Below are 23,478 nucleotides of genomic sequence, written 5' to 3' on the forward strand. Positions count from 1 at the left end.
TCCTGGTGGGGGAGGTGACTGTGGTGACTGCCTCCTGTGATCAGCTGGCAAGATCTGACAGTTGCAGGAGTTAAGAAAGTGCAGTCTAATCTGACATTTTTCCATAGACTTTGTCCATTTCAGAGGTCACCACAGCAGAATGAACTGCCAACTATTCCAGCTTATGTTTTACACAGTCCTTCCAGCTGCATCCCAATACAGGGAAGACTTAAATTGGAAAAGTTTATCCAATTCACCTAAAGCTCATGTTTTTGGACTGTGAGGGAAACCAGAGCACACACAGGAAATCCACACTAACAGGGAGAGAACATGCAAACTCAACATAGAAAAGCCAACTGACCTAGCCGGGACTCGAACCATCGACCTTCCTGATTTATAAAAACATATGTGCATGCGTAGATATTTAACGTAATATAAAAATCACAATTTAAGCTTACAGTGACATTCGATGATATAAAACAAGGAAATTGTAATATATATATATATATATATATATATATATATATATATATATATATATATATATATATATATATATATATATATATATACAGTTGAAGTCAGAATTATTAGCCCCCCTGAATCATTAGCGCCCCTGTTTATTTTTTTCCCCAATTTCTGTTCTGTTCTGGGAAGATTGTTTTAGCACATTTCTAAGCATAATAGTATTAAAAACTTATTTCTAATAACTGATTTATTTTATCTTTTCCATGATGACAGTAAATAATATTTTACTAGATATTTTTCAAGACACTTCTATACAGCTTAGTGACATTAAAAGGCTTAACTAGGTTAATAAGGTAAACTAGGCAAGTTAGGGTAATTAGTCAAGTTATTGTATAACGATGGTTTGTTCTGTAGACTATCGAAAAAAAATTTGCTTAAAGAGCTAATAATTTTATCCCAAAAATGTTTTTTTTTTAAATTAAAAACTGCTTTTATTCTAGCCAAAATAAAACAAATAAAACTTTCTCCAGAAGAAAAAACATTATCAGACATACTGTGAAAATTTCATTGCTCTGTTAAAAATCATTTGGGAATTATTTAAAAAAGAAAATCAAAATCAAAAGAGGGCTAATAATTCTGACTTCAACTGTACTGCTTGTCACAGCTCTCATGTGAACGATTTCCATCCTCATACACCTCTAATATCCATCACTAGCATTCAGTCCACTGGTGTTGCTGCGAAAAACGAGAAAAAGAGGAGAAGAGTATCCACAAGAAGAGTTCTGAAGGTAAATCTAGTGGCCATTTGAGAATGCGTTGCCTTCTCTCATCATCCTTTTCAGCCTTGTATGAAGTAGAGTACATTACATTAATCTCGATAAGTATAAATATGTTTAAAAAGCACTCTAAAAGTTTCATTGTTCGCTGTATTTTGAAGTGTCCACTATATCAGTATTGTGCAGGTTCATTTTCCCGATGTATTGAATTATTGAGTGTAGGCATATGTCTATTCCCCTCTTTAGATACGGAACCTCTTTCAAGTGGTCTGAAAGTCCTTCCTCCTGGGCCGAGTTTTTCAAAAGTTATCCACTAGGATTTTGGATAAGGGATTTGATTAAATCTTGAAAATGGGTTTTTCAAAAGAAAAAACAGATTACATAATCGGATTAGATCACGTAATCCAATCTTGGGTTTAATCCGGATCAAACCTATAGTTTGGGTTTTTCAGATCTTTTTGTAGGATTTGGATCACTTTGATTAAGCTGATCCCATCAGAAGGGTGGATTCAGCATGGACTTCATTTCATAAATGTAATGAAAACTTAAAAAAAATATATCAAACAATACTATCTTACAAGATATCCTATTTATTCATAAGGTTTTAATTGTATTTGTTCATCCGTCAGGCTATAGTGATTAGACAGGTTTTAATGTATTCAGCCTTTCAGTACAGGCCTACAGCAAAGTAGAAAGAGTTTGGCCTCATAAAATAATCCCCCGAACAGCTGTGAAAATTGACCAAAAACAATACATTTTATTCTGTCAGTAATTGATATATATATTCTTCACAATGTAAAATATTGTTATTTTTAGAATAATTAGCTATGCATGCAATGATTACAGAATAACCAAAATAATACAAAGAATGGCAATGACTCATTTTTTAAATCACTTTCATTAATTGCAAAAAGATACTGAAAGGGCAGAAGCACGGCTTCGTCTAGCAGAGGAACAACTGACTTTGACCAAACTGCAGCAAACCAAAGCCAGATTTGAGATCCGCATCCTTAAGGCTACACTCAGACAAGCTGGTCTCTCCTCATCAGATGAGAAAGTCTGAATTTATTGTGGAGTTTTTTTTTTATTCAATATAACTATATTTGAAACTTGTCATAAATATCCTCAATGTACAGTGTTTGTGTTGTAGGTCTCAGATGAGCAAACTGCTGTAAGAGAATGGGTTTTTTTGTGTGTGTGTGTTTTCATTTCAAATTAAAATAACATTATATTGACCCCGCACTGGCTTCTCTACTTTTAGCTCTTTACATATCTATAGTTCTACATTGTGGCCTATCCTGTTTGAGATCTGTTTAGTGGTCCTGAAAAGTTCCTACGCGGATCAGATTGATCCAATCCGATGTTGCTTTGAAAAACTGGCTCCAAAAGTAAGATGGATTACGTGATCATGGATCGCAAAAAAGGATTACTAAATCCAGATAAATTTTATCTGGATTAAACCTTTCGAAAAACTGGGCCCTGAAGATCAGTAGGATCGAACCCCTCCAGCTTCAGTCCACTACAAATCGACCGAGGGTGAGTTTTTACTGCCATTACCTAAAACATTACACACACTTCTGTCAGTGCTTGACATTTCACATCAGCTGCAATCATTCATCTTTTAACAGGTGACATTCTGGACCAGTATGAACTCGGCGAGGAGATTGGAGAGGGAGGGTTTGGCAGAATCTATAACGGGAATTGCTTGGAGGACGGCCTTGAGGTGAACAATTCCTTTAACATATATTATGTTCACTTTTTAGTGCACTTGACGTGATTATAACAGAGGTGTTGTTTTGTTGAACAGGTGTCAGTAAAAGTTGCCAGAAAGCCATACATCAACAAGTAGACTTAAAGAGCATATTGTAGGTTAAAAAACTGTTTCAAAAAAAGGTAAAATCGTTTGTGAAAGTATTCTATAATACTATATACTATAATATAATATTATACTATAATATAATAATATTAGTAAAGGTACTAACAACAGCAGGCCCGTGCAGAGACCAACCAAAGGGCATGTGCAGGAATACATTTTTTAAGACTAAAGAGTTGTCGCGCGCGTTCTGATCAGCTGTGTTGTCGCGCGCGTTCTGATCAGCTGTGTTGTCGCGCGCGTTCTGATCAGCTGTGTTGTCGCGCACCTACTGAAGGGCGGGGCCAAGGGTGTGTCGGGTCGCGGGGGCACTTTCTATCCAAGACTAAAAAGGGCATGTGCAGTGCACTGGTTGAGCCCTATGTGTGCACGTGCCTGAACAACAGTATTTATGGGAAAGCAACACCAATCTAACTAATCCTACTTCTAGGCTGGTTATTCTGAGCCTCTTCCTTTAAAGATCGGCCTGTTGATACTGGCTCATAGAGGTGGCAAGTTTCCAGAGATCATTGAGCTGCTGGACTGGCAGGACCAGCAGGATCATTACATCATGATAGTGGAACGACCTTCACCATATGTAGATATGTTCGACTTTACAATGTTTCTCGGCTTCATTAGTGAGCGCCAGGCTCAAAAGATCATGGAGCAAGCAACAACGACCCGTCTGCAGACGTAGGGTTTATCACCGCGATATAAAGCTGGAGAACCTGCTGGTCAACACGGACACGCTTGAGGTCAGGCTAATTGACTTTGGCTGTGGGGTTCTTCTCCAGGAATCTAGCTATGACAGTTTCTGTGGTATGTATTAAACATAACACCTGTACTCTCGACTCTGAATTTGACTAATCATTTATTTTCATGTTAACAGTGTCATGACTATGTATGAACACCAGATGCCACTGTAGTTCGCATGCAACTCCCTGCGAACTACAGTGGCGAAAAAACTACATATCCACACATTCCTTCGTGCATACAACCGGTCTTTCATATACACGGATTGCAATCACAGCTGTCTCTGTTTCCCCGTTGATTACCTGGACTATATATTCAGTTATTCATCTTCTGTTTGTCAGTTCGTCGTTCGTCTTTGTGGTATGTTATTCCTGATTCCTGTCTAGTTTCCTGTCAGAGTTGTCGAGTCCTAGTTTTAGTTTAATCTGTTGGAGTTCCTTGTTTGTTTGTTTACTTTGATTTTTGGTCTTTTTCACTGCACTAATACATTATTAAATCTGCACTTGGATTCTACTCCCGTTTTGTTCCTGTTTTCTATCCTGAAACGTGACAAACAGATACAGAGAAAACATGCTTTAGTATTTCATGCTGACACCAAATCTTGTTCCTTTAGGCACAAAGAAGTATTTCCTGAGCAATGAATACCACACAGAACCATCCACTGTATAGTCTTTAGGAGTTCTGTTATTCCTGCTGCTGTGTGAACGATTTCCTGAAGCCACGGACATGCAGAAGATCAATGATGGAAACTGGACTGAGCCTGGATTGTCAGAAAGTAAGATTCATCGCATCATAAACGAGCAGTTGTAGTTTAAATTATACAAAATGGTGGATTAAAACGAAAAGTTGGATATTGGATAATGGTGACAATGTTCTGATTCTAAAGGAAAGTAGATTCAGATCTTATGGATGAATAAAATGACTGTAAAGTTGAAGTTAATAATGTGTTTCTCTCAGCTCTTCCCACCATCGTTCTGCACAATGCTGTCATTTGATTCAAGTTCTCCTGCAGGAAAGCCCAAGCCAGCGGACTCCTCTGGAAGAAATCATTCTCCATCAATGGTTTAAGGTACTGAACTGTGGATCAGCTTCTAATGATTTGGAAAATAGATTCTCCTTTTTATTTGAAATAAGTTTTTTATTACACATTTTCATGTTATTTGTTCAATCTAAGGAATCTGAATCAATAACCTTGATTTGTTGTGTGTCTGTATGTTTCAGGTCAAGGAATATGAAATAACGAAGGTAGTGCGAATGAATGGGAAAGATTATTTGCACTACTGAGCACCATAATTCCTGACTCAAAAAAGTTACATATTCAATAGAGAGCTCAAAAAAAGGACACAGCAGCAACAAAGAATCCTAAAAAGGTCACAACCCTAACAGTGGATCCTGAAAAAGAGGTCAAAGCCGCAACAAAAGAACTTAAAAAAGGACACAGCAACAACAGAGAATCCTGAAAAAGGGTCGAGCCTCAAGAAAAGATCCTGAAAAAGGCACAGCTGAAAGAGGGGATCCTAAAAAAAGAAGATCCTGAGAAGAGGGCACAGCCCCAACAAAGGAAAACATTTGTAAATAAAAACATGAATAAAAAATACTGTCGCACCAGTCCTGTTTTCATCAAAAATACATCAAATCAGCGGAGATGCTAAAAAAAAGCAGACAGCAGTGAATGAAACACTTGAACACTTAAACATCAGGACAGCTAAACAGATACACACTCTCACACACACTTATAAACTGATGTGACTGTAACTGAGCAAAGTTTTGGGAAATTGTGAACAAACCTAGTAATTGCAACACACTGTAGAAAAAAGTGTGAAAAGGATCGTGCTGACACTCTCTCTGTCTCACACACACACACACAGAGAGAGAGTGAGAAAGAGAGAATGAGAGAAAGAGAATTGCACATATCTCTTTAAGAGGATATACAAGTAATGATTTTTATACCGTACAGACTGTATTTTTTTATCCTTCTATTCTAACTTAGGGTAATTTTCCATAATGGGGACCAAAAAAAAAAGTTTCCACAAAGTCAAAGTTGACTGGTCTGTCATTTCAAGTTAAGACAGTAACAGTCAGTGGCCACTAGAGGACAGACACTATCCATTCTGCTGGAAAAGCAAAGAAAACTGGTTCATTCCATAACAAGTGTTGAAACCGCATAAGGCCTAAATGACCTTTAACCTTTGATCAAATCAACACTCATTTGTATTTATTACTTTTTAAAATGTGGAGTTTTTCCAAACCGTTCTTAACCCTGGATTACATAGTACATTATAAGCAGTGTAAAAAGAAAAAGCCAGATATACCCAGAGCTGAGAATGACCCAGGGTTGATCATTTCAAGTTTGAAATGGTGTTTTTATGTAATGTGAAACATGCATATAAGGAATGACAATATAAATGTAGAAATACTGACTGTGATGATAAGCATACTTTCATCTGAAATGGCAGCAAAATTAACCTTATCTACAACATGTCAAACATTTAGCTAATATTAGTGATGGGTCGTTCATGAACGATTCGTTCTTTTTGATGAACTCAGGATATGACTCTCATCCTCTCAGGGAGTGATTTGTTCATCCGCGTGTGCGCACATTTGTGCAGGTAGTATCGTTAATTTCAAGTCTTCATCACATTGGCAGAAGCCAATCATATGCGTTCAGAGCCTGAAAAAGAATTGATCCGTTCATCTCTCGAGTCCTCTATCGGGTCTGAGTCACTCGTTCATCACGGGCCAATCATACGCGTTTAGAGCCGGAAAAAGAATTGATCCGTTCATCTCTCGAGTCCTCGGGTTTGAGTCATTCTGTCACATGATGAACGAACGATCATGGCTCCTATCGGCTTAGAATGTGACTTGATTAAGATTATATGTGACTGTCAGTGTAACGTGAATGAACCCCTGACATTTGAAGACATGAAGAGGTGAGCTGAGCTGAGCAAAGAGACAACAATGCCTTCATAGACAAAAGAGCAGGTAAACATTGAATTATTATTTTCCAAATCCTGGACCAGGCTGTATCCTGAGCAGCTGCTGTAGAGGTCATAGAGGACATGAGACTGATTCCTGTGACGCTCCAGGGACAAATGAGTCTTCGCTGAGACCCAGCTTCCAGCCTCCACTGCTGAGACTGCAACTTTGCACAAGACGTTTGGCCAGCGGAGAAATCGAAATGGTCATGCCCAACTAAGTCTGGTTTCTCTTAAGGTTTTTTTTCTTCACTTTTGCCAATTGGTGAAGTTTTTCTCCCTCTCCGCTGTCGCCACTAGCTTGCATGGTTTCGGATCGGTAGAGTTACGCATCGATGGATTTGCTCTTCAGTATTTGCTCTTCAGTATTTGGGTCCTCAGTAGTGATTATTAAACCACACAGAACTGAGCTGAACTTAAACACTAAATTCTGAACTACACTGTTCCAACTTCCTATGATCTTTTATGTGAAGCTGCTTTGACACAATCTACATTGTAAAAGCGCTATACAAATAAAGCTGAATTAAATTGAATCTTGTGCTGCTGGTTTATAATAATAAATGCAGTTTATTAATCGGTGTGTGATAGAGAGAACACAATGAGAGCATAAAACAGCTAAAACAAATGCAGGAATAAATAAACTAAATCTACAACACTCCCCTGAGCCTGTGTGACCTTGATGCTGAAATATAAAGAGGCCACATGCAGGCTGACTGATTATTGTCGGATGTTATTTTGACTATATATTAAAAATTACAGCATTATAGACACACTCAGGTTGTAAATAATGATTTATTATTTGCATTTAAAAAGTTAGCACATATATAATTTACTTATTTATGTTCCTTCATATTTCTTATGTACATGTTTAATAAATCTGTTTAAATAAGTCTCATTGTATTGCTCTATACTAAAATCAAATGTTTGTTGCTATAGAATCTGTACTGTACATTGAGCAGACAAACCAAAGGCAATCATGGTGCACCTCAGTCCTTCTCTTCATGTGTGTTCATTCAGTCAGTCAATCATCGCTCATGTTTGGACATGGAGTCTCCTCTCTCCACCACTGGCATTGCAGGCCCGCTGCACAGGCGCTCCTTCAGGACGTCCAGGAAGAACTCGGCAACTACAGGACAATGTTCAGATGCCACGCCGCCCCATGACCAGTTATCAGGTATCCAGGGGTTGGTGAGACCCTCGCGCACTACCGAACACTGACCTACAGAGGGCAGACAGACACAAATACACTGATATACAACCAAATCCAAAATAATTACAGCATTATCACTCCGGTCTCAGTGTCACGATTTTTCAAAAATCAGTTCCAAACTGTTGATTTAAACAAATGTTTATTATTTTTATTACTATTAATGTTGAAAACGGTTGTTCTGCCTAATATTTTTAAGAACCCCAAAATTCATTTTTTAGGACTCTTTTAATGAAGCAACAATTTTTGTAATTATTTTGAATGAATTTAAGCTTTAAATGTAAACAAATTATATAAATTTACACCATTTAAAATGTTCCGTGGTTTGTTTTGGAGGTGTCCTGCAATCCGCTTGTTAAGTGTGACGTGACGCGAAGCGGTTTCTGGGTCCAAGTGCTATATCAAACTGTATGGGGAGACTCATCAAATGGTAATAGTGCTCGTTTAAAAGTGATGTAATGCTTTTGAAAAAGACAATCGCAATGTATGTATCCATGCCTAATATCTGATTAATATTATATAAATTGTTACAATTTTTTTATTTGTGATGCAGCAACTCAAAGAGACCAATGTGTACGATATGATTTCATATAAAATTCACTTTAAAGTGTGATATGACTAAAAAGGGATCATAAATGAATATTTTCTCAATTCAAATCGCCACGACTTAAAAAGTGGAGAAGTTAAAGGTGCTGTATGTAAGTTTATGACTTTTCTAAAGCTGTATATTTTTGTTTATCTGAAAAACAAAGCTTAAGTCAGGTATTCTGCTTTGAGAATGTGTTTCCAATGCCAGAGCGCTGTCTTTGTTTTGGTCATTTAACCAGCTCAATGCCAGTTTAACCAATTACATTTCAGCTCCCCGGGTTGCCTTCATTGAAAATCGCATATTTAATTCATTCAGTCAGAAAAGCTGTCAAAGCATGCGCCCGTAACCGAAATGCAACCTCAGGTGGACAGTAACAGATTCTGAAATGAGATGCATTTACCCACACTACAAGTGTTGAACACCAAACAACCAATTCCACAGAAGAAGAAAAAAGCTGCCATTAACATCCATAGTAGAAAAAATACTATGGAAGCTAATGGCTGTTTTTTTTTTCATTCTTCGGTATATCTTCCTCTGTGAAGGAAGAAATTTAAACTTGCTTGGAACAAGTGATGACACAAATTAATTTTTTTGGGTAAACTATCCTTTTAGAATGCCTCAAAAACTATTTAATTTTCTCATGATGTGCATTTTAATCATTTTTCAAAGAGTCTCAAAAGATTAGTTCGATTAATTTTGAAGATTCATTCTTTCTAAAGCCCACCTACCTAAAAACCTGCTCTACTTTGATTGGTCAGATTGCCCAGTCTCTTGTTATAGTCTAAAGCTTATAGCGCATGTCAGAAACGAAACGGCCATTACCTTATTTGACAGGACTGTTGCTTCATTGAAATATTGGGAAAAATTAGCCCGATCTGTTTTACGTTTTTTCAGATTAGTGACTCAAATTCATATAAGTTCAGTCGTATAAATGTACAATTTATTAAAGGAGACATGGCACCAAAGCCTACCCCCAAACCCAACTGTCACTGGGGCATGAGCAAATCATAGTAAAATATATGAATGAGACAGTGTAAATTCAGACTAATTAGCCAGTGAATCACAATGTTACGCATTGGTGTGAGATAGTGTTGGAAGAACTTTATTTTACTACTTCAATTTGAGCCCGTGTCTGATGATGAAACATTGGAAGACCTACTTGATCAACCCCAGTCTCGATCAAAAATACCACATGAATAGGACATTTCTACTGGTACGTTTACACTGTTTGTGATTCATTATGAGACCTTACAAGTGTGCAATATGTACATACAGTTTTTCTCCCTCAACTTCTTTTTAAGATTTAAACAAAAATTGTTTTAATAACTAATTTCTAATAGCTGATTAATTTTATCTTTGCCATGACAGTACATGATATTTTACTATTATTGTTACTAATATTTTTTTCAAGATACTAGTTTAAAGTTTAAAAAACTTAAAGTCCAATTTAAAGGCTTAACTAGGCTAATTAGGCAAGTCATTGTACAATGATCCCTCGTGGTTCATCTTTCACTGCCTGGCAGATTCGCTAATTTTTTTTTTTGTGCAATTTGACATGCTTTTTTCTACAGGGCAATGTGTTCTGCATCCTGATGTAGACTGTAGACCATTGTCAATCAATCTTCTCCATGCCGTGTCTTTTGTACAGCACAGAAATTGTTCAGCAGTCAAATTTACATAACTTTTTGATCCTTAGCAGTGTGACTCTGAAGTGCTGCACTGTATATTTGCAAGTTTTCTCGCCAACAAATCCCACAATGCAGTGTTTTATTTGTAAATGAATAATTCCCGGAACAAAACCAGAAAATAAAAGTAAACTTTACCAATGTCTACCAAACAATTTCAGTTTTCCCAAAACATGATGTCATTAAATGGTGATACAGCAAAAAAAAAAAGAGCATCGCATTTGTGAACGATCTTTAAATATTTTGTGCTATATGTTACAGGTCAGTCATGGAAAATAAAAAACATGTAACATAAATCGTATAAACAATCACTGTTCAGCTCACTTCACTATTATGTGCCAAGTGAAAAATACTAATTTAATGACTCACGCAGTCTAATCTTCAAGAAGAGCTCACAGTTACCGCTTCTGTCATGTTTTCGACTTCAGATCGCTTTACTTCTGTCTCTCGCTATCCTGATCCATTCTTGCAGTTTCATCTTCTCAAGATCTCTTTTGATCAGGCTCATTATCAGATTTACTCGTGGTTTTAAAATAATAAATGCATGACTGCCTCTTTGCCATTTTGAAAATACAAATACTATTTATGTAGGCCACGATGCCATTATTTATTTTCACTGCTCACTGCGACATTTGCTTTAACTTGCGTATTGTGAAACGTGTGAAAACAGAGGTAAGAGTTTAATTCCTGAAACTGTAAGTTGCTGAACACAGCAGTGGTAGCTAGAAGTACTGTTCTCACGTCTTTCAAATGACACTTTCAAATGTTTAGATGTCATATTTATGTAGCTGACATACACATATATAAGTGGGCTATAATGGCATAAAATATTAAGACAACTTTCCAAAACGTTAGTAGTTTTGATCAGTAGCGCTCCTGTTGTAGCACTGTACTGTACAATTAGCGGAAGTTAGCCTGGGGGTCTTACATTTCACCGGAAATGCATCACGTGCCCATTAAGACTTTCTCCAGATAAAAAGAAAAAACACTTAACAGAGGGCTTATAATTTTGACTTCAACTGTATATAAAACATAATAAGGGCACTTTAAACCCTCCTTCACTCACCGGTGTAGGTCTTTCGAAGTGACCGACTGGCCCAGATATTATCCAGACTTCGGGACCCCTGTGGTGTTCGGGTGCTGATGTTAGTGAAGACGGATGGTGCGAGGAGAGCCGACAGTTTCTCTTTCCTTAAAATCTCCATCTCAGAGCTGTCAGGAGCTACACCAAAGTGACCCAAAACCAGCAAATCTCGCTCACCTGCAACAACATAATGTCAATCAATAACATACAGCACATATGAGCATAAAGACCATGTCTGAAAGCATCATGATGCACCGATGAACACACAACTGATAAGATTCACACGACTAAATTCTGCAATGGTGCATTAAGTGTTGTGTTGAAACAGACCTTTGAGGGTCTCCTGGACACCAGAGCTCAGTTTGTGAGTCTTCAGATCATCACTAGTGCTTTTCCTCTTGTTTTCTGTAGGCGACGGCGCTGCAGTCAGGAGCACATTGACCAGCGTCAGTTCTGATGACCCAATCTGTTACAGAAAAAACAAAAGCTGGTTCAAATGAACATCTGTGCACACATTATTAGGGGAGATGATAAAGGCAATATTTTTTTGAGTCTGGTAAGGTTTGTTTTAGAAAGAAGTATCTCATAATCCCCTAAGCTGCATGTAGCAACATTCATAATTGCAGATCTGTTTTGCAGGTTTACTTACATAAAAATGTCCCAGGTATGGCTGAGGATGAGGATTCCCATTACCATTAGTGGTAAAACTCTCCAAGACGGCAGAATCCTTCATTTCAATGCCAGAAGAGCAGTCCCAGAGAAAACCAGAGAACTCTGGAGCCTACAGGAGCACAGAAAACCCTGAATAATGACCAGCGTTCAGAACACAATAAACAACAAAGAAAAAACACACAGTTTCAGCATATGAGGAGCCTGTACAACTCTTATGGACTATCTTGTTCATTTTCTCTCTTAAAGGTGCAGTATGCAAGTTTGACACCCAGTGGTTGAACTAAGTATTGCACGCCTGGTTCAAAACAAACAAGCGCAGGTTGCCAGCTTGATGAAATCAACAGGAGCATACCTATATATTGAGCCTACATGCTGATTTAAGGCTGATTTAGGTCTTGTTAAACATAATTGTAACAGCACGCGAATGAAGGAATATTTTCCATAGTAAAAGTAGTTTTTGTCCCATCCAAAACCTGAAATTGATATATTAGAAACGGCTTCTATTTCTTGTAGCTAAACAACAGGATAAGCTAACAATGTTTACCTCAGGTACATGTGCTTTATTCAGCGTTAAATGCTACATTTTATCATTTAATAGGTTATATTAGGTTTAATATGTATTAATAAAATTATAAACCTTACCATTTTTGTTGGAGTGCAATAAGTGCACATATTCTTCTGAATAGCTGCTTTTAAATTTCTGTTAGCACGTTTCGTAAATTTCTGCAAACATATTATGGTATTTTTATGCTTTAGAAAAATGAAAACCTTACAAAGAGTACCTATAATTTGCTACATGACATATTGTATTGTCTGAACACAACATTCTCTCATTAAATGAAATATAAATGAAATGTGATAGACTAAAACATAATCTTATTTGCAAGTGTAGAAATACACAACAATGCAATAAAAAAAAATTCTTTTGTATTTCAGAGACTATGAATACACAAATAAATAAATAAATAAATAAATAAATAAATAAATAAATAAATAAATAAATAAATAAATAAATAAAAAAACAAATATGGGTATATATTTTTTTTCATAAAAAAATATCATAGTTTTCTAAATTCAGCATACCCAATACAGCATTCTATTGTTAACTAAAACTGAACCAATATTACGATTAATCGAAATAATGCTAAAAAAATTAGATACAAGCTAAATTTAACAATAAATAATAATAAAAACAAACAACTGAAAATGCTGCCTTAATCAGTGTTGTTCTATAAATACCTGAAATTAAATGTAGGCTTTCATTAGTTAGATTGTTTTAAGTGACAAAAAATGTGAACTAAATTAACCCAAGACTAACTAAAACAAAATTAGTTTAAGTACTAAACATACTAATACTATAAATTAAACTTAAAAACGAACAATAAATAAAAACCATTATGGATCAAAAAAGAAAATGAATAGCAAATTAAACAAACTACAGTATACCTTAAAATAATGTCTAATTTAAAATATTTACAAAAATGACATAATCATAAATAAACTGCAAAATAACTGATCCAATACCATTTGAAATAATGATTGTAGGATGGTATAAATCACGTGCCTTTAGCAAAAGACATACTAACTCTAGATTTGCATAGACAGAGTGTATGCACTGTTTATTGTTCATGTTAGCGGTGTGTGTTTAGCCGGATCATCACGACTGCAGTGTGTCAGGTTAGTTTCACATGTAGGAAAGCTCAGCCTTTGTGCCTGATGTCCCGTTTATATGCTCAGAGAAAACACTGATAAGAGATCAGGGGAAAAGTACACAGTGCTCATGTGATTCACCACACATTTCTATTGAAAGTGTCATGCGCTGCAGCTCTAATGGAGTTTGCATTGAAAATGGATGGTGATTATGCTTGAACAAGTGGAAAAGAGAACCAGGATTTGGCCTAAATGTACATCTTAAAACAGGAACCTGAATTATTAGTGCCACATGAGGATATACAGACACTTACGGTAATCAGATATTACGCATGCTTCAACTAGAAGAGAATATCCGGTCTAAAGCATCCCAGAGCACCTTGATTCATATTAATATTTACAGTAATGCTCTGTGATGAAAAGCAGAGCTGTGTGAATGGAGAATTCAAACTGTCCTGTGTAATCACATTCATTAATCCTACATGACAGCACAGTCTCTCTGGAGTTTATCTCTGCCATGTGCGTGTGTGTGTGTGTGTGTGTGTGTGTGTGTGTGTGTGTGTGTGTGTGTGTGTGTGTGTGTGTGTAAACAGAGCTGTGCAGAGAACATTAGTTTGAATGTTTCAATTAGTTTGATTTGCACTTTTGTTCAATGTGTGACAATTTCAACTGAAACATGAAGACAGGGGGGGCGACGCAGTGGCGCAGTAGGTAGTGCTGTCGCCTCACAGCAAGAAGGTCGCTGGTTCGATCCTCGGCTCAGTTGGCTGTGTGGAGTTTGCATGTTCTCCCTGCGTTCGCGTGGGTTTCCTCCGGATGCTCCGGTTTCCCTCAAAGTCCAAAGACATGCGGTACAGGTGAATTGGGCAGGCTAAATTGTCCGTAGTGAATGTATGTGTGTGGATGTTTCCCAGAGATGGGTTGAGGTTGGCAGGGCATCTGCTGTGTAAAAATGTCCTGGATAAGTTGGCGGTTCATTCCGCTGTGGTGATCCCGGATTAATAAAAGGACTAAGCAGACCAGAAAATGAATGAATGACATGAAGACAGGGAAGGACGTACAGTAGCGCATCTCCCTTTAAAAAAAAAAACAAAGTGTTTTGCTTTTATCACAGCTCTTCCAGTGAGTGCAATTGAGCTCAAGCACATCAAACAAGAAGAGTCTTGAAGGGGGCAGGGCATGTAAAATACTAGCGAGCATTTGATTGGTCAGAACCTTTGATAAGAAACTGTATAAGGTGATGCCACAGACATATCACACTGCAGCCCAAGACCGGCTACTCACTGAAGCTGAGCAGGGCCGAGACCAGTCAGAACCTGAATGGGAGACCACATGGGAAAACTAGGCTTCTGTCTGAAGTAGTGGAAGACCAGCAGGGGGTGCTTAACCCTCTTTCTGTGTGAGTCCAAATGCCCCAGTATAGTGAAGGGAACACCATATTGTCAGTAAGCAAAGTCTTTCTGGTGAGATGCTAAACCGAGGTCCTGACTCTCTGTGGTCATTAAAGATCCCATGGCACTTCTTGTAAAAAGTAGGGGTGTAACCCTGGTGTCCTGGCTAAATTCCCTCCATCAGCCTTTATCCATTCATGGCCTCCCAATAATCCCCAATATTTATATTAACTCTATCATTGTTTCTCCACCCCGCCAGTAGCTGGTGTGTGGTGAGCGTTGTTCTGTGGCTGCAGTCACATAATCCAAGTGGATGCTGCACAGTGGTGGTGCAGTGGGGAAACTCTCCTTATGATTGTAGAGCACTTTGGGTGTACGGCCATACATGATAAATGCGCTACATAAACACACATTACATGTCACAAAAATGTTAATCCATTTAAGCGGAAATAACAAACTGCAAGATTTGGATGTTTAAATCTTCTAAATGTAAATTCTGTCAGTGTTTTGAAGAACACTAGATTACAGATATCCTTAAGATCAGGGGATCCCAAACTTGTCAGCCCGCGACCCCCGAAATGACATGGCCAGTGACCCCCAATATCCTCTGAGGTGGTTATAAAACAGAAACCTTGCATGCAATGGCGCACACACACCAACAGACCCAAGTCTATTCTTCATTTATTTTATGTATGTGAGTGCTGTAAATGGGCCAGAACGTTCAACCTGGTATAATAAAATCGATCTGCTGCATCTGACGCTGTGTCTTTAATATAATTGCTTTGTCTTTAATATAATGTAATTACCCCAGGGGTCAGACAGGCTGCAATGGGAAAGATGTCGTGTTTTGCGGTAGGATGCCGAATTTGAGTTAAAAAATAGAAAACTTAACTTTTACCATACACCACACACTGCTTTAATACCGACTGCAGACGTCTTTGGCTAAATGGGAGCTGAAAGAAGTGAGGAGCTAATTAGAAATGCTGGACTCTGCAGTTCTCATGTCATATCAGGTCAGTTCACGACTTCACGCTATGCTGAATCATACACATCACTCGTTTTTGATTGCAGAAATGATTTTAGCAAAAACAGTTACTTATGGTTAATTAAACTGCTGATACTGAGTGCTAAGAATGAAACGTGAAAGTTACATTTATTAAGGTAAACTTAATAATAATAATTAAACAATTTAGAAAATAATCAAACAAATTAATTCAGTTACAACTTGAGACACACTCCCTATATTGTTTACCACAGCACTTTGAATATTCGGTCTGAAGTAACCTGCAAGTGTGACTTGAAAACAACATTAACACTGTTTATTTGACTGTGAACAATGTTGTATATTGATAGTCATTGGCTGTTAATATGACTTCGCTATTTAGAGTTTTGCAAATAAAATTTTATATTTTATATTATAAGGAGAAAGTCCGAATGTGCAAATATAAAACCTACTTTACCTCTATGTGTAGGTACTTTACCTCTATGTGTACCCTGCCGTACAGGTGTAGTTCACTGTCAGAATGCAGTTGTTTTGCGTGTTGGTGATTAATTACCCAGGCCTTGTATAACGTTAGCTCCGTTTACTTTTATATGCGCATCCTGAATGTTTACAAACATGGTAACTGGTCTATAGAACTGGTAACTATAAGCTACTATAGAAACTATATAGTATATATACTATAAACAAACATTTTTTCTCTTCAGTAGGTTATGGATAAAATATTGTAATTCTTATGGTTTATAACATAAATAGATTTTTGGAAATCACCAGGCGACCCTCCTTCATTTTTCCACGATCCCTTGGGGGGTCCCGAGCCCCCACTTTGAGAACCACTGCTTAAGACAAGCATACTGAAACTAACATCTAAAAACAATATAATATAAATCTAGGAATTAGATTAAAATTTTACTAATGTTAGAATTTGGATACATCCAAGACAAAAATGTAACTCTGAATGCGTTAATGCATAGGGCCAAGTCTCTTTAAACTCCTGCTCTGTTCTGATTGGTCAGGTGGCCCAGTCTGTTGTGATTGCTCAACCACTTAAAACACATGTAAGAAAACAACATATCTGAATATTGGCACTCTGCTCTGGTGGCTTCCTCAGCACTTGTAGACACAGTATTATGTTTAGTTGAGGCTGTTGTTAAACTTGTTTTAATGTTTGCATATGTGTATGTGTTATGTGCTAGAAGAACATAAACTCACGCTATTGGACACTCCATTGGGTTTCTCTGAAACGGCACATTTCCACAGGCCTCTGGCGCTCTTCCATCTGCGTACACTGCAGAGAGTGGGCTGATTCAGCTCTGCACAAAACTGACAAACACACACACAGAGTACAGCTGATCAGCAGTGAAATATCAACAAATATTACACTGCCTCAGGAATGCCCTGACTGTAACAGTAACTTATTAATAACCGACTAATAACTAGGAAAAACTTGTCTGATGTTGGCATCTTGATTCTTTTTCTCCATAGTTCAGCATAAGGAAAACCTTACTGAAACTCAAATTTATCACTAAATATTATGCAAGAATGCCACTACAGAATAGTAAAAAAAAGTAAATCATTTTCTTGAAACATGTGCATCTATTAACACTTATCATTACACAGAAATCTAATATTAAAACCTGTTTTATTTCAGCAAAGGCAATAGAATATACCCCCATCAAGAAAATCTCTACTAGAAATGCATGCATAATTCCTCCATATTTGTGCATTTATACTTTTACAGGATTCTCTGTACTAAAACAGATTTAAGATTTTTAGATTTTAAAACAGTGTTCATCTCAAAACTATTTAAATTAATTATTTTCCCATTCTTACTCCCATGATTATTTATACCATATAATATTTATTAGGACAGTACCATATTCCTTAAACATTTGTCTTGTTCATTCATCTAGTCTAAAAGCTACTTGCATATAAATATTGATCAATGAAAACACAAAGAACCTCCCTTTTGGTTCAATTCTACCTCAGAATTTTTTCCAAAACTGCTTCATGATGGGCGTGGAGCACTGCGAGCAGGGAGGAGTGGGTGTGGCCAGCAGGGGTTAAAAGAGGAGCGAACAACTGTTGTCTAAGTTGGCTAACAAAATAGATGAGACAAACCATGAGGAGACACATGATTTAAAGTTTACAAAGTTAAAATGCAAAGAAATAAACAGTAAGAAATTTAATGCCCTGCTACATTTGTTATTCGTAATTTCATATACATATAACCACAATTAGTTGTAACATTATAAAGAGAACTATGTAAACGCTATAATTGAGGAGGACTTCTCTCCTCCTGAATTCCAGGGTCCGAATGCAGGCACAGTGGATAGCAGTGCAGCAAGTCTCTTGCCCTGTCTATTTCCACTATTAACCCTACCGGTAATCCGGAGGATTTTAAACATGTGCGAACAGCAGCATGGATATAGGCGATATGTCTAACAAACTCAACTGATAAAAGACAAAATCCTGCAAATAATAAAAACAAACAAATAACGTTACAACCCTTCATGAACGGCTACATACTGCTTTCCATATGCAGACGCAGTCTCATCCAATGACAGAAAGGTCTTACCCAGTCATTGGGTCTCACAGCTTGGCAGGTCTGCCTTGTCTTTACAAAGTATGTGCTCTCATGATTAATTAAGAAGCAAGGTCTTCTCATAGGATAAGAAATTTAGCTATGAATAATAATGAGAAACCAATGCGTTATTATTAATCCACTAGCTGATTCACACTACACCACAGATTTTGATCCCGCCCCCAAAATTATTTTAAACCTGGAAGATGAAATCAGCCTTTCAAAAGCTCAAAATTATCCAGTTGTTCCCACAATTCACAGGTTCTAACACTGTCTTAACTGATGCTCAACACACACAAATCTGTCTTGAACCTTTAAACAAGTCTTGTTTTGTTTTTAATTTTTGCTGAATCTGACCTGCATGCTGAAATGCGCTACCAAAATAAACTGTAGTGGGTTTTTTCACTTCCACTTTTTAAAATTATAGATTTTTTTGACTTCTCCATTTAATAAGTATAATGTGATGTCAAAATACGTTAGTTTAATTTTACATGCATGCTCCTTTTTGATATTGTGAGGTTGCACCAGAACAACCAAGCAAAACTATTAAGTTAAGCACCATTTCAAAGATTAATTGTAAATGTATTAACTATAAAATATTGCTTAAAGTAACCTTAAATTGTTCTATATTATTTAGGCTTAAAATTTACATTTAGTCATTTAGCAGACGCTTTTATCCAAAGCGACTTACAAATGATGACAAGGAAGCAATTTACACAACTATAAGAGCAACAATGAATAAGTGTTGTAGGCAAGTTTCAGGTGTGTAAAGTGTAAGAAGCAAAACATTAGTAATTTATTTTTTATTTTTTTGTAATACAGTTAGCAGTAGAGCCAGAGAGGCAATTGCAGATTAGGAAGGGAAGTGGAGACTAAATAGTTTTTAGTCGTTTTTTGAAGACAGCGAGTGACTCTGCCGTTCTGATGCAGTTAGAGAGTTTATTCCACCAACTGGGCAGATTGAATGCGAGAGTTCGGGAAAGTGATTTCTTCCCTCTTTGTGATGGAACCACTAGGCGACGCTCATTCACAGAACGCAAGTTTCTGGATGGCACATAAATCTGCAGAAGTGAAAGCAGATAAGACGGAGCGAAGCCAGAAGTTGCTTTGTAAATCTGCAAAAGTGAGACCAGGTAAGACGGAACAAAGCCAGATGTTGCTTTGTAAGCAAACATCAGAGCTTTGAATTTGATGCAAGCAGGCAGCCAGTGCAAACGGTTGAGCAGCAGAGTGACATGTGCTCTTTTAGGTTCATTAAAGACCACTCGTGCTGCTGCGTTCTGAAGCAGCTGAAGAGGTTTGATAGAGTTAGCTGGAAGCCCGGCTAGTAGAGAGTTGCAATAGTCCAGTCTGGAAAGAACAAGAGCTTGAACAATACCTACAGCACAATATTTTAGTGGATTTAAGACTTCAAAAACGAAATTTTAGGCCTTAAGACCCCACAGAAACCATAAATAAACCAATCAATAAAAATGTATGCAATCCAAGTCGCTTTCAAAAATCTAAAAGGGTCAACCCAATGCATGAATGTGAATGTCTCACAGCAGAGAAGCGAAACCAACATCTGCAAACAGATCGGTGAATCTTCTAGAAAACACAACCTGACATTACACAAGCAGAGAGTACGTGCTGAGCACACTCGCAGGACCAGGGAAATCTGATAACTCCATCTGACATTCCCATTACCTCCAACCCTCCCGGTTATGTCCTATAATTAACCAGGAGCAGTAGGGGGAGAGTTTCCTGCAGGCTACCAGGGGACAAAGGCAGAAGTTCAACAGAAGAAGGCCATCATCAGCTGATCTTGAGGAATGTAAGCAGGACAGAGACATTCACTGCAGTTTTCCAGTAACTCTGGAAATAGCACAATGAAGTACTCAGGTACTCACTGCAACCAAAGACAGGTCATGACGTCAAACAGGACTTCGCCATTGTATTTCCTAATAGACTCTGTACACCAAGAATAATCGAATTTACAATTACAAAAACAATGTGAGGAAGCTGATCAGTTCATTTCCACAAATTGCTAATGAACATGAAGTACTGTGAAAATCATTGTCTGCAATAGCTTAAACACACTGAACTTTAATACGTTGACTAGGAACACTGCACAAATAAAGCTCCCAGACATTATACAATTTTTAACAGCCAAATATTTGGTGAAGAACTGCACTACCTGTAATCTAGATTCTAGAAAAGCAGCAGTGTTAATGTGGTAATAATTCTAAACCACTGACAGTATACTGAATTACTGTAGCTTTGATTCAAGTTTTCACCAAAAAAATTATGCACTCGGTGCACTAATCAGGAGCTGGTCCGTCACGTTTAAAAGACGTTCGTTTGCGCTGTTCAGCAAGAGCGCTTTGCTCGCCACCAAACTCCTCGCTTGTGTCGGCCAGCCTGTTCATTTGTGTTATTATTATTTTTGTCGCTGTTGTTGTTTAGTTTGTCTCTCGTTTAAGAGCTTTATTTATTAGATAAGTTTCATTCATTTTTTTTTTTTTGCTTAGTCCCTTTATTAATCTGGGGTCACCACAGCGGAATTAACCAATAACTTAATCAGCACATGTTTTTACGCAGCGGATGCCCTTCCAGCCGCAACCCATCTCTGGGAAACAATCATTCACACTCACTCACACTCATACACTACAGACACTTTAGCATACCCAATTCACCTGTACCACATGTCTTTGGACTGTGGGGGAAACCGTAGCACCCGGAGGAAACTCAACGCCAACCGACTCCGCCAAGGCTCGAACCAGTGACCTTCTTGCTGTGATGCGACAGCATTACCCACTACCCCACTGCGCCGCCCTATTAGATAAGTTTGTGCAGCTCAATTTATTTTTCATTATTAGGAAGTCGAATAATCTTTATGAGAACTGGATTATCAGATAAACTCTTGTTTTTCTAATGGCTAAGAGTTTGTACTTTATGAGAACTAGTATTTTTGAGCATAGTGTTTTTTGTTTTTGTTTATGAAGGAGTTGCTAAATTTGTAATTTTGTTTTGAAATAGTTAAGAAGTTTAGTTAAGTGAAGGTTACGGTTTTGTTTCTGAATTTTTCTTTGGTTAGTAAGTTTAGTGGGTTGGAGTTTAGTTAGATTGTTTTGTTATATTTATTTCTTTGTTTTTGGCAACACTCCTATTTTTCATTTAATTCCTTTCTTAAAAATTACATTGTAAATTCATATATTCATTGTTTGATATTCTTTGTTTAATAAATTGCTATTTTTGTTTTACTTATCCATTTGTTGTGTTTTCTCATGTCCACCCAGCACCATTAGAGAGTCAATTAAAGTTACAACTTCATCAAACATAACAACTTAAAGACGTAGCAATGCTCTTTTGCTTAAAAAAAAAATAATTAGCTTTACTTTTGTTGCTGTTTTATTTTTATTTTTTTTTAGTTTTAGGCAATTGCAGATTAGGAAGGGAAGTGGAGACTAAATAGTTGACTTTTTAGTCGTTTTTTGAAGGCAGCGAGTGACTCTGCCGTTCTGATGCAGTTAGAGAGTTCACTCCACCAACTGGGGAGATTGAATGCGAGAGTTCGGGAAAGTGATTTCTTCCCTCTTTGGGATGGAACCACGAGGCGACGCTCATTCACAGAACGCAAGTTTCTGGATGGCACATAAATCTTAAAGAATTAAAGAATTAAGAGTTAAAGAATTAGTTCACCCAAAAATATAAAAAATATAATATAATATTCTCTCATTAGTTACTCATCCTCATGTAATTCCTAACCCAAGACCATTGTCCTCATCAGATCAAGGTTACTCTAATGACAATACATTTTATTGTTCATGGTAAATATGTACAAAAGCGTTCTTGGAGCATTGCATGTTTACAGCTAAACCACTGAAGTCACTGGGAAAGTTTTGACAAAGTTATTGTTATGTCATTATTTCTGGCCTTTGAACTGATGCAGTAAATGGAGGATGAGAGAGCTCTAGGATTTCAGCTAAATATTTTTATCTCGAGGGATTAAAATGAAACAAGGGAGAGTAATTAATAAAAGAATTTTCAATTTTGGGTGAATTAACCCTTTAGATTTTTTGCTAAAATTGTAATTATTCATAGAATAAAAGTGAAAAGCGAATATCTTTTTATAGTTAAAAAATGCACAAGATGCTGAAAATTATTTTATGTTGTACTACATATTTAAATGCTGCATTTAATCACTTATAATCTGTAACTTTTTTTCAGTAAAGACTGTATCTGGACCCTTTAAGATGAGCATGAGAAAAATTCAGTAAATCACAGTCATGTTCTTTGGGGTTTTCTGCTAATAACGACTGATAGGCTGGGATCATAATATTTACTAATTACTCACATGACTAGTCCTGCAACAACAGTTTAAATATAGAAATGTTTCTGAGTCTGAGTCTGAGGGTCATTCTAGTAATTTTTTCCTTTTGCCACCCACATATTGACTACACACTACAAAGATCAATACAGTGAAGGGAAAACCCGAACAACAGACTTTAAAAGATAGTTGCTCACTTAACTGGTATGCAGCTAAGCTTAAATGGACAAAACGTAAATATAATACAAAATTGTGATGAACGACAGGTCATGGAATCCACAAGGTCATGCAATGTGACTGCGGGAGAGGAAGTGAAAGAGACAGCAGAATGAGTGCCTTTCGATAGGTTCTTTGAAGAGCAGTCTGTTTGTCCGCTAATGAACTGGATGACGCACCGCTCTGATGTCTGAGGGAAGTCTCTTTGGTCATGAGGAGTTCAGTGGAAATATGCATTACAGCAGAGCAACAGCTAAACCACTGACTCCATGGAAACCAAGACAAGCT

General features: G+C 37.2%; 2 protein-coding genes across 3 annotated transcripts in view; one reads left to right on the forward strand and one right to left on the reverse strand.

Moving 5' to 3' along the window:
• Positions 1-5,432, forward strand: part of si:ch73-171o20.1 — a 12,392-nt gene extending 6,960 nt beyond the window's left edge. Inside the window, exons 4-9 of the mRNA XM_073931544.1 lie at positions 1,163-1,235; positions 1,470-2,759; positions 2,852-2,946; positions 4,442-4,603; positions 4,786-4,897; positions 5,050-5,432. Coding sequence (XP_073787645.1) covers positions 1,163-1,235; positions 1,470-1,540 — 144 coding nt within the window. The 3' untranslated portion in view covers positions 1,541-2,759; positions 2,852-2,946; positions 4,442-4,603; positions 4,786-4,897; positions 5,050-5,432. The remainder of the gene's footprint in view (positions 1-1,162; positions 1,236-1,469; positions 2,760-2,851; positions 2,947-4,441; positions 4,604-4,785; positions 4,898-5,049) is intronic.
• A 2,144-nt stretch (positions 5,433-7,576) lies between these two features.
• Positions 7,577-23,478, reverse strand: part of eepd1 (endonuclease/exonuclease/phosphatase family domain containing 1) — a 44,354-nt gene continuing 28,452 nt past the window's right edge. Inside the window, 5 exon segments of one of the 2 annotated variants that reach the window (NM_205759.1) lie at positions 7,577-8,022; positions 11,351-11,545; positions 11,699-11,834; positions 12,018-12,149; positions 17,294-17,404. In NM_205759.1, the coding sequence (NP_991322.1) occupies positions 7,829-8,022; positions 11,351-11,545; positions 11,699-11,834; positions 12,018-12,149; positions 17,294-17,404 (768 nt within the window). In that variant the 3' untranslated portion in view covers positions 7,577-7,828. 2 annotated transcript variants of the gene reach the window in all.

This window comes from Danio rerio, chromosome 19 (assembly GCF_049306965.1).
Source record: "Danio rerio strain Tuebingen ecotype United States chromosome 19, GRCz12tu, whole genome shotgun sequence".
Taxonomy (NCBI): Eukaryota; Metazoa; Chordata; class Actinopteri; order Cypriniformes; family Danionidae; genus Danio; species Danio rerio.